This window comes from Austrofundulus limnaeus, unplaced genomic scaffold (assembly GCF_001266775.1).
Source record: "Austrofundulus limnaeus strain Quisiro unplaced genomic scaffold, Austrofundulus_limnaeus-1.0 Scaffold213, whole genome shotgun sequence".
Classification (NCBI taxonomy): Eukaryota; Metazoa; Chordata; class Actinopteri; order Cyprinodontiformes; family Rivulidae; genus Austrofundulus; species Austrofundulus limnaeus.
This window is the reverse complement of record NW_013952615.1, coordinates 40517-55031: the sequence shown is the minus strand read 5'-3', so window position 1 is coordinate 55031 and position 14515 is coordinate 40517. Positions and strand designations below refer to the sequence as shown.

Genomic DNA, 14515 nt, shown 5'->3' with positions numbered 1-14515 from the left:
ATAGTGTATTAAGACCAAGACTATAGTGTATTAAGACCAAGACTATAGTGTATTAAGACCAAGACTATAGTGTATTAAGACCCAGACCAAGATCAGCATGTGTAGAGACTGAGACAAGACCAAGACCATAGTGTATTGAGACCGAGACCAAGATCGGAGTGTGTAGAGACTGAGACAAGACCAAGAACATAGTGTATTAAGACCGAGACCAGTGTATTGAAACTGAGACAAGACTAAGACCAAGACTATATTGTATTAAGACCATGACTATAGTGTATTAAGACCATGACTATAGTGTGTAAAGTCCGAGACTATAGTGTATAAAGTCCGAGACTATAGTGTATTAAGACCAAAACCAGAGTGTATTAAGACCAAGATCAGAGTGTATAGAGACCGAGACAAGACCAAGACCATGGTGCATTAAGACTGAGACAAGACCAAGACCATAGTGTATTAAGACCGAGACCAAAGTTTATTGAGACCAAGACCAGAGTGTATTCAGACCGAGACTGAGACCAGAGTGTGTTGAGGCCAAGACCAAGATCAGAGTGTATTGAGACTGAGACAATACCAAGTTGATAAAGCGACATTGAGTCTAGACCAAGGCCAGAAAAAAACAAAACTATACGTAAACTAGTGCCCTGAAACATACAATACACTGTACACAAGATGTTAACAAATAAATGAGACAATATTCTGGCAATTTAGTTAGATTTCCACAGTTGTGATCTTGGCTGGTCTTGAAATAAAATTTGAGACGAGACAGAGTAAAGATGCGGTTGAGCCTGAGACCATCAAAAACTGGTCTCAAGTACAAGAAGTACAAGGACAGTTCAATGCAATCCCAGGTGAAGATTTCCATATTTTCTCACAGTTTTGTGTGTCTGCAGCGAGTTCCCAACAGTTGCAGCGTTGTGAGATACTACCTTCAGCTGCATGCTCCTCGTGGCTCTAAAGTCTCATCTCTCCTTCAATTTGCTTCACTTTTTCCTCTTCGCTCTTTGAAACCCATCTGTCTGTGTTGGCAGGCGTCTCGTGAGAGTCTTTCACCGTCTGTGTCTGGAGACGTCAGTGAGGCGAGCCTGTCTTCCCAACAGGGGGCTCTCAGAGCCCCCGTGACCCCATCCCCTGCAGCCGCCCCGGTCCAAACTACTCCCAGCAAGGTGGGTCCCAGACTACTAGAAGAACCGGTTTCCACATTTGTCATTTCATTTCACTTTTGTTCATCGTGTTCATGGTTTCGTTCCGTTTCATTTTGTTCCATGTTACTGTTTGACCAGGTGGAACCTTCTATTTCCAAGCAGGTAGAGTTTTCTGATGGCTACATGCATGCTGCAGAGTTTACTAACAAACTCAACTCTAAAGGGGACTGTCAGTGCATCTCTGTGATACTTTGTAATGGATCTGAAATGTTCTCACTGTGATTCTGCATGGCTTCAACTTTCAGGCGTTTTCTTCACATCGGGGAGAAACAAATACAGTTTCATTATTGATTTTAATTTGTGCAGATGGCAGGGTTCCCACAGGTCCTTGAAATCCTTGAAAGTTTGTGAATTAAAAAAGAAAACATTTCAAGGCCCTGAAAAGTTTGTGACAAGAGCCAAAAATTACACTTGTCCTTGAAAGTCCTTGAATCTTTTTTGGGGATTGAAATTCTCTCTTCACACGACTGATTTTCATCATCTTTAAAAAAATTATTAAATTAAAAAAAATTACATTTGTTGTAGTGGTTAACTCAGGATTACGGTAAACTGATGTCATTGATTCTGACTCAACAACATCTATGTCATTCAGTTTTTCATTAAATTTACATGATATTAAACCTGTTTATTGGTAACGTTCTGCGGTAGCAGTAGGTAATTGCCGTTGCACATGGTTCTTTAATTTGAGGATATTGGTACTGGAAAGTCCTTGAAAGGTCCTTAAATTTGATGTTGACCAAGGTGTGGGAACCCTGAGATGGGGTATATTTATAAATTAATTCAATAAATAGTCTTCAGTGACATCACTACAACTTCCTGTATTTACTTTACTTCCAACAAAGAAAATCTTGTTGAAATAAATCATGTAAATTCATACTTTCTTCCTCCCTCCACCTGTTTATTTTTCAGGAGGAAGAGTCTCTGCGAGCTCAGGTCAAGGACCTGGAGGAGAAGCTGGAGACTCTGAGGATAAAGCGAATGGACGATAAGGCTAAGCTGAAGGAGCTGGAGAAATACAAGATCCAGTTGGAGCAGCTGCAGGAGTGGAAGAGCAAAATGCAGGAGCAGCAGGCCGAGCTGCAGAAACAACTCAAAGAGGCCAAGAAGGTGCTTCCAAGTCCTGTAGCTGTATATAATAAATAATCTGTAGGGTTTGAACATCCAGCCATCACGCTAACTTTTCCCCTTCAGGAAGCCCGGGAGGCCCACGAGGCTAAAGACCGCTACATGGAGGAGATGGCGGACACAGCGGACGCCATCGAAATGGCCACGCTGGACAAAGAGATGGCTGAGGAGCGAGCGGAATCTCTGCAGGTGGAGGTGGACTCGCTCAAGGAGAAGGTGGAGGAGCTCTCCATGGATTTGGAGATCCTGAGGCACGAGATTTCAGAGAAAGGTGAGCGAGATGAGCTGAACGGCACAGATTCTTCTGCTGATCGGTGTTTTAATGTTTTTATTACTCTGTGTCACACAGGAACAGATGGAGCTGCATCCAGTTATCAAGTCAAACAGCTGGAGGAGCAGAACACCAGGCTGAAGGAGGCGTTGGTCAGGTGATGGAAAATTACTAATCTTAACTAAGTTTTTTTTTTTAAAAACTCATTGGGCCTCATGCAAGAACATGTTCGTATTCTTATCCTAAATTTCTCTTACCTTTGTTCGTATGAAGGGTTCGTACGAACATGTCACATCAGATTCAACAAACTCTTCTATCTTCAGGAAAAGTGTGTAAATGAGCTGCGCAAACTGATGAATGCGTATCAGCTGCTCGCGCTCGAGGAGAGGAGATTAGCATAATTACCACCCTAAAACACCATATAAGGATATACGTTTCCTGCCCCACATACCAGGAAGGGTCCATTCATAAATGAGATCGCAAAGTAAAAAAGAAGAACATTACGAGTTTGGAGATTGAAGTCCTGCTCTCAGAGATCCAGAAAACAAAATCTGCCATTTTTAGCAGCGTCAGCTGTGGAATTAAAGGAATGAAACGACTGCTGTTAACGTCGTGTCTCCTGTGGGTCAGTCACAGAAATAAAAATCTAAATCATATTTATCTCTCTGTAGTCCTGCTCCGGTTTTCCTTTGGTCAAATATTTTTAATTTAAGTGTAAACAACTGTGTTACTGTGTTTTCATTTATTCAGAAGAACAGTCGCGCACCGCAGCGTCCCCACCCCCCACCCCCGTCATAAGTGTCAGATGTGGCTTTGAAAAAAGCTTTTTAAAATGTCTCCAAACTTCAATTAATGCATAAATTAAGTTGATTTGAAGTTTGATATTAATATTGTAGTTTTATACAACAGCATTAACAGCCAATTTAATTTAATTTTATTTAACCAATTCATGTCGTTAGTCTACATTAGTTACATTTAAAATTATAATTCTAATTCAAACAGAATAGCCTATTATCATAATTATGGAGTGTGATTTATTTTCAACTCAAAATATCTTCAAACTAATGAAATATGAAGTTATTAGTGAAGAAAATCCATCTAGATAACAGCAGACTGACTGCTTGTAAAATAACAACAGGTCTGGACCACTCGTGAATTTTGTTTGTATCTGAAAAAAAAATCTTAGGATACGAGAAAGTTGGTGAACGCCACAAATTCTCCTAAATCACTCGTACGCACAACTTAAGAACAAATCTGTTTGTAGGAATGGTTCCTTCATGAGGCCCAATGATACTTAAACTCCTCCAGACAGTGACTTCCTGTATACAGACGTGAATACATGTGTTGGTACCCTTCCACAATAATAAAATAAAAACAAGAAGCTGCAGTTTTGTCTCAACAGTCCAATTCCAGTCTCAGCTTCTCATTCGTCCCCGTCTGTAAATAAAAACCTCCTGCACTTCATCAGGATGCGTGACCTGTCTGCCTCGGAGAAGCAGGAACACGTGAAGCTGCAGAAGCACATGGAGAAGAAGAACACGGAGCTGGAGACCCTGAGGACCCAGAAAGAGAAACTGCAGGAGGAACTCAAACAAGCCGAGGCCACGGTTGATGAACTGAAGGAGCAGGTGAAGCCTGGGAGGCTGAAAGCTCCGATTCCAGAATCGGTCACACATCGAAACATTATAAACATCTAACAGAGTTTCTTCCTGTTTGTTAAAGCTGAACTTTGGGTTTTAAAAAAGTATTTGTGTAACTTAAGGTGGATGCAGCTCTGGGATCAGAGGAGATGGTGGAGACCCTGACTGAGAGGAACCTGGACCTGGAGGAGAAAGTCAGAGAGCTGAGGGAGACAGTCACTGATTTGGTCAGTGCAGCTGTTAAATTGTTTACTTTTATTTAAATTGATGCCTGTTTTTATGTCTTTATGGAGGTCTGTATTTTGTCAAAAAGTTATCGTTTATTTCCTGAAAAGCTTCTGATCGTTTTATTCGTTAAAAGGTAAAGAAACAGAAAAGGGGCGCTGAAAAGCCAGTCCTGTGTGTTTCTGCTCCGACAGGAAGCCATCAACGAGATGAACGACGAGCTGCAGGAGAACGCCCGAGAGACCGAGATGGAGCTGAGAGAGCAGGTGGACCTGAGTGGAGCCAAGGTCAGAGAGGCAGAGAAGAAGGTGGAAGCTGCTCAGGAGACCGTCGCCGATTATCAGCAGACCATCAACAAGTACAGAGAGCTCACCGCCTCGCTTCAGGTGAGACGATGGGAAACATCGGTTAGGTTTGGAGAACGTAGGAATGATTGTATCAGCTTCTGTTTGTCAGGAGGCCAACAGAGAGCTGCTGAGTCAGCAGAGTGCAAACACAGAACAACCTCAGCAGCCGCCTGCAGAGCTGTTTGACTTCAAGATCAAGTTTGCAGAGACCAAAGCTTACGCCAAGGTAAGAGCTCAACAGTTTTCTGATGCCTCTCTCTCTTGTTATATGTGACCCATCATATCAAAATGAGGATTAAGTCAAAATTGGTTAAAATGACCTAACTACATTTTCAGATTTCTGGCTTTAAAAGCTACATTTTGATACCTGGATCATTCTGATATCATCAGTTTATCCAGAAATATGCCTTAATTTGACTTGTTGGTTACAGTAATACAAACATGGTCTGAATCCTAATTTTATGTAATTTTAATGAGGACTTTTTGATGTCCTTACAAAGAGGAAACTTCAAATATTATTTGAATATTGATTTTTCCCAGCTGGAATGAAACAAAACATTTCTAGCTCACAGGGAAAATCTCAAAATATTAAGGCTTTTTTGTTCAAAATCAGTGTTTTTGTTGCTACTGCTCACAAAAAGTGCTTCAAGAATTTGTTTTATGATTATATTTCAGACATTTCATTCGAATGATACATTGAAAAGGCATTAATTCATTATGTTTTGACAAAATGCACTTTTTGCAAATGTTTTATTTACCTATTTTTCCATAAACTACTTTTAGACAATCCTCATTTTGATGTGATGGGTCACATATTTGTCTGGAAATTTATTCATTTAATTAAAAAAAACACATTTACATACAACAAAACAATACTAATCAAATAAAATGAAAGGTAGCAGAAGAAAAAAAATCTTATATTTGCCCCTATTTGCAAAAAGTAATATTAATTTCAAACAATAGTAATCAGTTTCATTTCATTAAAAAATAAAATAAAATAAATGATCTATTTAAAAAACCAACAACCCTTCCTGTGTGTTCAGGCCATTGAGATGGAGCTGAGGAAGATGGAGGTGGCTCAGGCCAACAGACAGGTGTCCCTGCTCACCTCCTTCATGCCAGACTCCTTCCTCCGTCACGGCGGCGACCACGACTGCATCCTGGTGCTGCTGCTCATCCCCAGGCTCATCTGCAAGGTGCAAAGCAACGCTCCCTTTTCATCGCTTGTACCATTTTCAGAAATGTTTTAGTTTAAAACAAGCTGAATGTTTAAATTTGAACCGTCGTTCTTGATCTGGTTCCTCCCTTGAAGGCTGAGCTCATCAGCAAACAAGCTCAGGAGAAGTTTGACCTGAGTGGGAATCTGGTCCAGGGACCGGCGCTCAGAGGACCCCCAGGGGAGCAGCGCAGCTTTGCCTCTGGACTGGTCTACTCCCTGAGCCTGCTGCAGACCACCCTGCACAAATATGAGCAGTAAATAACACCAGCCGCATCAGAACCTGAGCAGTAAAAATAAATCGAACCAGCTGCAGCCGTTTCTTCTCTCTTCTGTGTGTCTGTGCTTTAGGGCTCTGAACAGCTGCAGCGTGGAGGTCTTTAAGCGCATGGGAACACTTTACTCTGAAATGAGCTTCCATGAGCGCTGTCTGGATTATTTCATTGACCTGCTGCATAAAGATCAGCTGGATGAGACCGTTCAGGTGGAACCCCTGACCAAGGCAATCAAATACTATCAGGTAGGAAAAGACTTTGATTTTCTCATTTTAATGCCTACAATATGATTAAATGATTAAAAAAACAACTAACAAATTATTACAAAATGTGTCTGCAATAAAAATTTAAAAGCTCTGTCACGCTATAATGGTTTAGACAACTTATTAAAATGTCCAGAACTGAAGATTGAATTAAAAAGAAAATCTACTGGATTCCTCTTTTGGATGCTGTAATGCTAACGATTGGATTGGCAGTGTCTCAGTTCATGGGTTGCAGCCGACTTAGAACACATTTGTCAGCCGCTTACGCCCCTGCCCCGCACCGTAGGCTGTCCTGTAGGTGCCTACTGATGCAGCCGAGAAAACCCTGAAAACGTAGGCTGCATCTGAGTAATCCTACAAGGTTAACGATACCCCAGGATTCATTGGTTTTTTTACTTTATTTTTTTTAGTGGCAGAGTTTGGAAATTTATCACGGACTGAAGAATTTGCCTAAGTTCTCTAAAACGTTAAGTGTGATAAAACCTTAAAATAATTCAGAAAGCTGTTTTAGATCATTTTGAATCTGCTGTTTTTTCTAATATAAAAATACCTAAAAGTAAAAGGTAAATTAAACAATTATCATATAATTTGGTGTTGTAAGGGAGTATTTATTGTTTTTTTTTTTGTTTGTTTGTTTTTCCTGTTGAAGCTAAAAATTTCGAATAGATTTATTTTGGTAAATTTGCAACATTACAAAAAAGGAAACAAAATGAAACACTATTTTACAAACCAATAATTTACAAGAAAAGAAATAGGCTGAAGCTATGGCTTATACTTCCTATGGATTCCTTAAAAAGTCTTAAAAGGCATTGAATTTGTCAATCCAAAAATAAAGCCTTAACTGGCCTTAAAATTACTTACCGTTTTTAAGACCCCTGAAAGATTGATTTAACATATTGTCAGTAGGATGATTGTAATTTTGTCTGAAATATTAAAATAATTGGTAACATTTATTTATCTTTTTAAATAATTTACTGAATGCTTCTCGCAGCTAGCTTGTTTCAAGTTGAGGTCTCTGCAGAACATGTTGTCCTGTGGGCGGAGATGTCCCAAATCGTCATTGGCCGAGGTCTTAAAGTGGGCGGAGACGTCCCTGCTCGTGATTGGCGGAGGTCTTGATGTGGGCGGTGATGGCCCAAGAGACGTGATTGGTCGGATTAACGGTGGGGTCAGATGTGCGAGGCTGGAGGCAGCGGGGAGTAGCTTGGTCGAGTCGGGTAGGAAGTAGTGTTTTTATTAGATTAATTTTAGTCATAACTTGAGAAAGGAAAGTGCTAGCTTCACGATTAAAACGTCCCTAACCAGCTTGTAAAAAGATAGCTAAAAATCAATATTTTTTTACAGGCTGATTAGGGATGTTTTAACCAAAACATATTGTTACACATCCTTTCACATGTACGACGTTCAAATTTCGTGAAGCTAGCACTTTCCTTTTTCAAGTTATGACTAAAATTAATCTAAAAAAAGTTACTTCCTGTCCGACTCGACCAAGCCACTCCCCGCTGCCTCCAGCCTGGCAGCCTCGTACCCCACCATCAATCCGACCAATCACGTCTCTTGGGCCATACTTCCACATCAAGACCTCCGCCAATGACGATTTGGGCCGTCTCCGCCCACATCAAAATCTCCGCCAATCACGAGTAGGGCTGTTTCCACCCACAGGACAAAACCTATCGCAGAGACCCCTTACTCACTTGTTTTGCCTTTATTTACCTGGATGACTGAGAATCTTCACTAGGTTAAAAATGTTGTGTTTCCACTGTTTACGTGAAAAACCCTTCTATTCAGTAAAAAAAAAAAAAACACTTTGAAGAAGTTAGTAGTCAAACCAAAGTATGTTCACTCAATAATAAAAATTAAGTGCCATGTTATCTCTTCCAGCAACTGTACAGTGTTCATTTGGCCGATCAAACTGAGGACTGCACAGTGCAGCTAGCCGACCACATTAAGGTACCTGACAGTTTGTATGCTCACAGCCTGAATGGTTACCTCAACATGTTTTTGGGAAAAGATGATAAATCTTTTAAAGAGATTGAATAGTCAAAACAGAGTTATGAAATGTAATCCAACCCGTTTCTCATCCCCTCCCCTCAGTTTACCCAGAGTGCCCTGGACTGCATGGGCGTGGAGGTGGCTCGTCTGCGGGTGTTCCTGTCAGCGGGACAGGAAAGTTCGGGTCTCGCCGTCCTTCTGAAGGACCTTGACACGTCCTGCTCCGACATCAGGCAGTTCTGCAAGAAGATCCGCCGCCGCATGCCTGGAACGGATGTAGCCGGAGTCCCGGCCGCTCTCAGCTTCGGACCGCAGGTGTCCGAGACACTGACGGAGTGCAGGCGCCAGCTGACACGAGTGGTGGCAGTCCTGCAGGAGGTGGCTGCAGCCGGCAGTCAGACGGTGGCTTCGCTGGGAGAACAGGAGGGCCTCAGTGCGCTCAAACTGGAGGACGTCGCCTACAAAGTTGTGGAGCAGGTAGTCCTTAAACGCCAACAGACGACCTTCTAGTGAAAGTTTTACCACCAGCATCATTTTTAATTTCATGTCTTTTCATTCCATTTACACGTGAGAATTGTTGCAGGATTTCCCACCAAACAGACCAATTATCCAATTATTATTCTACTCTGATTGCTGAGCTTGAATAGAAACAAGTGACAACCATCAGCAGCAACCATACCCCTTGTTTCAGTCATATTGTGCTGTCTGTTCTCTAAGGTCTACGGCTCCCAAAATGTGAACGGTCCAGAGCTTTTGCGCCAGTCCTGCAGCTCTGTCATTGCTACCATGAACAAGATGGCTACAGCCATGCAGGAGGGAGAGTATGATGCTGAAAAACCACAAAGAATGGTATTCATGTGCTATGAACAACACATCAATTTCTTCCATTTTATCTCATCTTAACTCTCAAACCCTCTGAATCCTTTTGTGTCTTTAGACTCCTCCAGTGGAAATGAGAGCATCCACCGTCAGGGCTGAGATGACGGACGCTGAAGGTCTGGGAGTCAAACTAGAAGACAGAGAAACCGTCATCAAGGAGCTCAAGAAGTCTCTAAAGATTAAGGTGATGCAAGACTTTGATTTACAGGTTTCTGAAACGCCCAAGGCAAGGAAGGAAAGCTGAACTAGTTGTGAATGTCTGCAGGGCGAGGAGCTCAGCGAGGCTCACGTCCGCCTGAGCCTCCTGGAGAAAAAGCTGGACACTTCCACCAAAGACGCCGACGAGCGCGTGGAGAAGATTCAGACCAAACTGGATGAAAGCCTCGCCCAGCTCAAGAAGAAGGAAAAGTAAGACAGATACTTGAATTCATCGTCCATTTCTCCACGACGCCTTGTATTTACCTCATTGCTCGTCTGCAGGGAGTTTGAGGAGACGATGGATGCTCTGCAGGCTGACATCGACCAGCTCGAAGCGGAGAAGGCGGAGCTGAAACAGCGCATCCATAACCAGTCAAAGATGACTATTGAGGGTCTGAGAGGCCCACCTGCCTCAGGGATCTCCTCCATCGTCCATGGATCTGCAGGAGGTAAGCCTCTCATACAATAAATCAGTTAAACAGGACCAGAGGTTTAACGGTTTTTGTCTGTTCTGCAGCAGGTCTGCCTCCAGCCATGGCAGGACCCACCCAGGTGGTGGACTCTCCTCTCCTCAGGCAGCAGGTTGAGGTCCAGAGATTGGGCATTAAATACCTCAAAAACGAAAACAACCGACTCAAGGTAGAGTTAAAGTTATTGGTGGAACTTTGCAACTGTCTACAGCAGGAGAAAAACTCAATTTCACTAGGGCCAGTTGAAATAAACTTTGATGTTTCATGTTTAACTTCAACTAAACAGTGTTTTAACACATCCTCTTATAAACACTGAAAAGTACTATGTGTACGATTGATTCAATTTGAAATTAAATAATAAAGAAATACTATTAAAAGTAAAACTAGGAGTTTTACTCAGAGTTGTGAGTGAGTAGCTGCCGTCTTGAATTCTGAACTCTCCCACTTTCCTACAGGGAATTCCCATGAATGATCGACATGCATTATGGGAAATGTAGTTTATGATTGTAATGTTTTGAACTTTTAAAATATTGCATGGTAAAAACAGAAGCTGCTTTTCATATTACTGACAAACTTTGTTTTTTGATGAGTTACTTTCTTTTTTGCTTCTACTTTTCATTTAAAATAAGTTTCCATTCTCGGCAGGTTTCTGACGTTCTTCTACATATTAAAAAAGTTGTTAAACAACTGAGTGGTGCACTACTGCTACTAGTGGTGAGAAAGTGTATTGCACCTTATTCAAAATCAATGCGGTCCCGCGGCCCTCTGAGGCCCTCTGAGGCCCTCTGCGGCCCTCTGCGGCCCAAAGTTAAAAACTGTTGTTCTTTTGAGGCCCTCAAGGTGGCGCTCGGGCCGTGGCCCATAGGTTAAGAATCTCTGGTCTATAGTTTAGTGGTCTACAACCTTTACATTTAAAATAACTTTTACTATCTGTTTTTTAACCATCTTTCTTACAAAATTAATTTAGTATAAAGCCATAAAATCTACTTGCCCATTTAAAGAAACATTATTTTTCATGTATTAACAGGTTATGATCAACTGTATTTTGTATTGGTATTTCTGAGTCAGGAGTACATTTTAAATATATTTCAGTTTAAATAATCATATTTAGCTGATTCTGTTCCTGAGATGATTTAAAATAAAGAGTATGTTTTGTTAACTAATTTTCGAGGCAGCCCAAAGCATCCTACTGCAGATGGAAAACATATGAACATTACTCAGGTTCATGTCATTTGCTTTAGTCTAGCGTCTCATGTTTACCTTACAGGCTGAGAAGATGAGGGATCAGCTCGCCTCCCTGCCTCCACTCTGCCCTCCTAAACTGCCACAAGTGTCCAAAGAAAGCTCCGTGCCTCCAGAGGGCCTGAACACGGGCATCTATCGGAGGACCGACCAGCTGCTGGACACCCTGCTCAAACTGAGTTCAGAAGTCAAAGTGGTGGACGTCACTGGGAAGACAGCAGGTGTGTGAGCAGTTCTTGTTTCACGGTGGTATTTATTGGTCTCTGAGCGTTGTGTCCTGTTTCACAGTCAGTGCCAGCGCCCAGCTGCTGGAGCAGACGGCTCGGCTGAAGAATCTCAGCGATGCTCTGGACAAACTTAAAGTAACAGTTGTTAATTATCTTTTATCAGATGAGGGAAAAACAAAACATCTACAGAAATTAACTTGTTTTTGGTTTCAGGGTGAAGTAGCGGAGCATGTGGTTTCCCACCAGCCTGGAGCAAAAGCCTCCTCTGACTTCTCCACGTTCCCCGTTTCCTCCTTTGTTAAGGTACCATCATACACTTTTTTGATTTTTTTCCTGCTTTAAGTGTTTAGATAGAAATAATGCAGGGAAGTTTTACACGTCATCTTTCAGGCTAAGGAAGAGAAACAGGGTGGAACAGTGTTTGTCGGTCGTGTTGCCATCCCGTGCACCCGAGGCCAGGAGCGAGTCCACCGCCTGGTTCTTTCCCAGCAGCAGCTGCAGCAGGTGCACCACCTCCTCATGGTCTAAAAGCACAGGAAGACCACCATCCTCCTTATACCATTTCAACATTATCACTTTAATACTATACTCAGGAAACTGTATCCTGTTAATGCAAAGCACTAATCCTGTTTACCAGCAGACTTTGAAGATGAATTTGATAATTTAATGTCTAACTTTTGAATGTCACATTATGTTTTCATTTAAATGACATTTGCACCAATGTTGACATCTCGTTATATCATTCAGTTAGGAACTTAAAGCTTTTTTTTTTCTTCTTTATATTTTTTGTAATTGTCGTCAATAAAGTTAGCAATTCACTGAAATGTTTTGGCCTATTTGTTCTGATAAACACAAGGAGGTTCTATAGAACAGCAGGAGAGCGCAGAAACTACGTGACCGTGTGATCGGCTGGTGAAGCTAACGCTAAATGGGCAAGAGTCTGGATTTCCCGTTACTGTACATGTTGACAAAAGAGCAGGAAAAAATGGACTGGCGATGTAGAAGTCATAAAACCTATTAACTCTATTAATATTTTACAGTTTATATAATCTAATGTTTTAAGTAATGTCAGAAAAGCTGTTTGTGTTATGGATTTATTGACAGAAGATAAACAGGAAAACGTCTCATTTTACAACACAAGTCAGCAGATTTGATCTAATTTAGCTCAATGTGATCTGAGCAGAACATAATGTAACAGTTTAACATTAAAATAATCTTATAAAGTCGCTGTAATCATTTATTGAACTGGTTAGCAGATATTAGCTTGTGGAGCATATATACAGAGTTTAGCACTGTTGAATCATGCTACAATTTAACACAAACTATTAAATATTACAGCTGATTTGTCCTCTGATTAATATTTAGACCTACAGAGTGTAAAATAATATAATAAATGTAACGCTACCAGTGTACGGTATGGGCGGGGCTCAGTCTAGTGTTCTATATTCAAGTCTATGGATAAACACGACTAAACCTGTTCTGGGTAAACTTTATTTGTAATCACAACATGGGGGGAAACGTACAACACACAACAAGCTGTTAGTAAACATTTCAGACATGTTGAGCCTTGTTCACTTCCTGATCACATCATGTGTTGACAGGAAGTCTTTATTAAAGGCATCATGTGACAGGAGACAAAAATAGTCAAGATTATTAGAAAAAAAGTGTCTGAAAACTTCTTAAAAAATTAAAACACCTTTTAAAATTGTATTAAAGTGTTTAAAGAAACTTTCAAAGCAACTAACTACTAGTGTGCAGGGATAAGAAGAGAACTTAATGTCTGAAATGTGTGAAGCCTCCTCTTCAGTAAAAGCCATGATGGGGGTGGTGGGCTGGTCTGTGGTGAGTGTACGGGGCGTAGTGGTGTCTGCTGGGACGGTTCCGCATCACAAAATGATCATGAGGAGGAGGATGTTGATGATGATGATGATGATAGTTGTCATGGTGCTCCAAGTAGTGGAGAGGTCTGTAGTCGAAACCTGCGAAGATATTTAAATCAGTAAACTCTAGAGCCAACTTGGGAGCAAGATTTTGTTATAGTTTTTTTCAGAAAGGAGACTCAAGGTTCTGGTTATCATCACTGTGTCCATTTCTGTCCCTGTGCCTCCTCTGCTCAGCTAGTCCTTCAACCTGATGATCTCACTTCCTGTCATGCACAAGGAGACCCTCAACACCTTCACCTTCTGCCAGTTGTCTCCTGTCTTTTTGTCAATATGTCTCCAAAGCATACAGCATAGCTGCTCTCAGCAATGTTATAATAGTTTTGGATTTTTCATTAAAGTTTAGTTTTATTTCGTTTTGACTGTTTAAATTCAGTTAGTTTTAATTAGTTTTTACAGTGGGTTTGCTAGTTTATATTAGCCATTATTTATTTTTTAATGCTAAGTTTTGGTTTAGTTTTTATTAGTTGTTTTGTTTATTTATAGTTTGAACAAACATATTTACCAATGACACCTCCAGCTTGTGATGTTCCTGTAAGTTAACTAACCAACAGCTATTTTGGTTGCTAGTTAAAGCAGTTCATTATAGTGACACCTTCCTAAAATAATTGCGTAACTCAACTTTGCCAACTTAACACTTGGGTAATTATTTTAGGTCGATGACAATAACTGTCTCCAACCTGGTGCTACCTGCTGCTTGTTTTTCATGGGAGCTACTGAGAGAAGCTAGCGTGTCAGATAGTCAGTCATCTTGTATGAGCTTGATTCATGCAGTTTTTCCCTTGAGAAGTATTCCACCTTTTATTTTATTTTATTTTTTATCACCTGTTTCCACTATGACACTTGCTTTCATTTTTCTCACAGTCATATTTGAAGAAATCTTAAAGTGGACTTTGCTGCTTTCTCCCAACTTTTGTTGTCATTTAGCAGGAGATGCTGAGCAGCAGCAGACTGTAAACAAGTGTTGTTATGGACCATGAGGTGCTGTAAGCTGCCCACAGCT

At 41.0% G+C, this 14515-nt stretch overlaps 2 protein-coding genes across 9 annotated transcripts in view; one reads left to right on the top strand and one right to left on the bottom strand.

Annotated features, from left to right (window-relative positions):
• The window catches only part of LOC106525120 (dynactin subunit 1), an 18357-nt gene extending 5961 nt beyond the window's left edge, over window positions 1-12396 (top strand). For 5 of the 7 annotated variants that reach the window (XM_014019244.1, XM_014019243.1, XM_014019239.1 and 2 more), the window contains 23 exons: window positions 1029-1163; window positions 1281-1304; window positions 2112-2309; window positions 2394-2598; window positions 2677-2755; window positions 4067-4226; window positions 4361-4465; window positions 4658-4849; window positions 4920-5036; window positions 5854-6006; window positions 6123-6283; window positions 6378-6546; window positions 8446-8514; window positions 8659-9033; window positions 9274-9405; window positions 9494-9619; window positions 9701-9843; window positions 9916-10082; window positions 10151-10272; window positions 11371-11566; window positions 11634-11707; window positions 11786-11875; window positions 11963-12396. In XM_014019244.1, the coding sequence (XP_013874698.1) occupies window positions 1029-1163; window positions 1281-1304; window positions 2112-2309; window positions 2394-2598; window positions 2677-2755; window positions 4067-4226; window positions 4361-4465; window positions 4658-4849; window positions 4920-5036; window positions 5854-6006; window positions 6123-6283; window positions 6378-6546; window positions 8446-8514; window positions 8659-9033; window positions 9274-9405; window positions 9494-9619; window positions 9701-9843; window positions 9916-10082; window positions 10151-10272; window positions 11371-11566; window positions 11634-11707; window positions 11786-11875; window positions 11963-12100 (3330 nt within the window). In that variant the 3' untranslated portion in view covers window positions 12101-12396. The remainder of the gene's footprint in view (window positions 1-1028; window positions 1164-1280; window positions 1305-2111; window positions 2310-2393; window positions 2599-2676; window positions 2756-4066; window positions 4227-4360; window positions 4466-4657; window positions 4850-4919; window positions 5037-5853; window positions 6007-6122; window positions 6284-6377; window positions 6547-8445; window positions 8515-8658; window positions 9034-9273; window positions 9406-9493; window positions 9620-9700; window positions 9844-9915; window positions 10083-10150; window positions 10273-11370; window positions 11567-11633; window positions 11708-11785; window positions 11876-11962) is intronic. The other 2 variants (XM_014019238.1, XM_014019241.1) reach the window with 2 other exon arrangements.
• Window positions 12397-13047: 651 nt separating this feature from the next.
• The window catches only part of fam113 (family with sequence similarity 113), a 5493-nt gene continuing 4025 nt past the window's right edge, over window positions 13048-14515 (bottom strand). For both annotated transcript variants that reach the window (XM_014019235.1, XM_014019236.1), the window contains exon 8: window positions 13048-13551. In XM_014019235.1, the coding sequence (XP_013874689.1) occupies window positions 13376-13551 (176 nt within the window). In that variant the 3' untranslated portion in view covers window positions 13048-13375. The remainder of the gene's footprint in view (window positions 13552-14515) is intronic.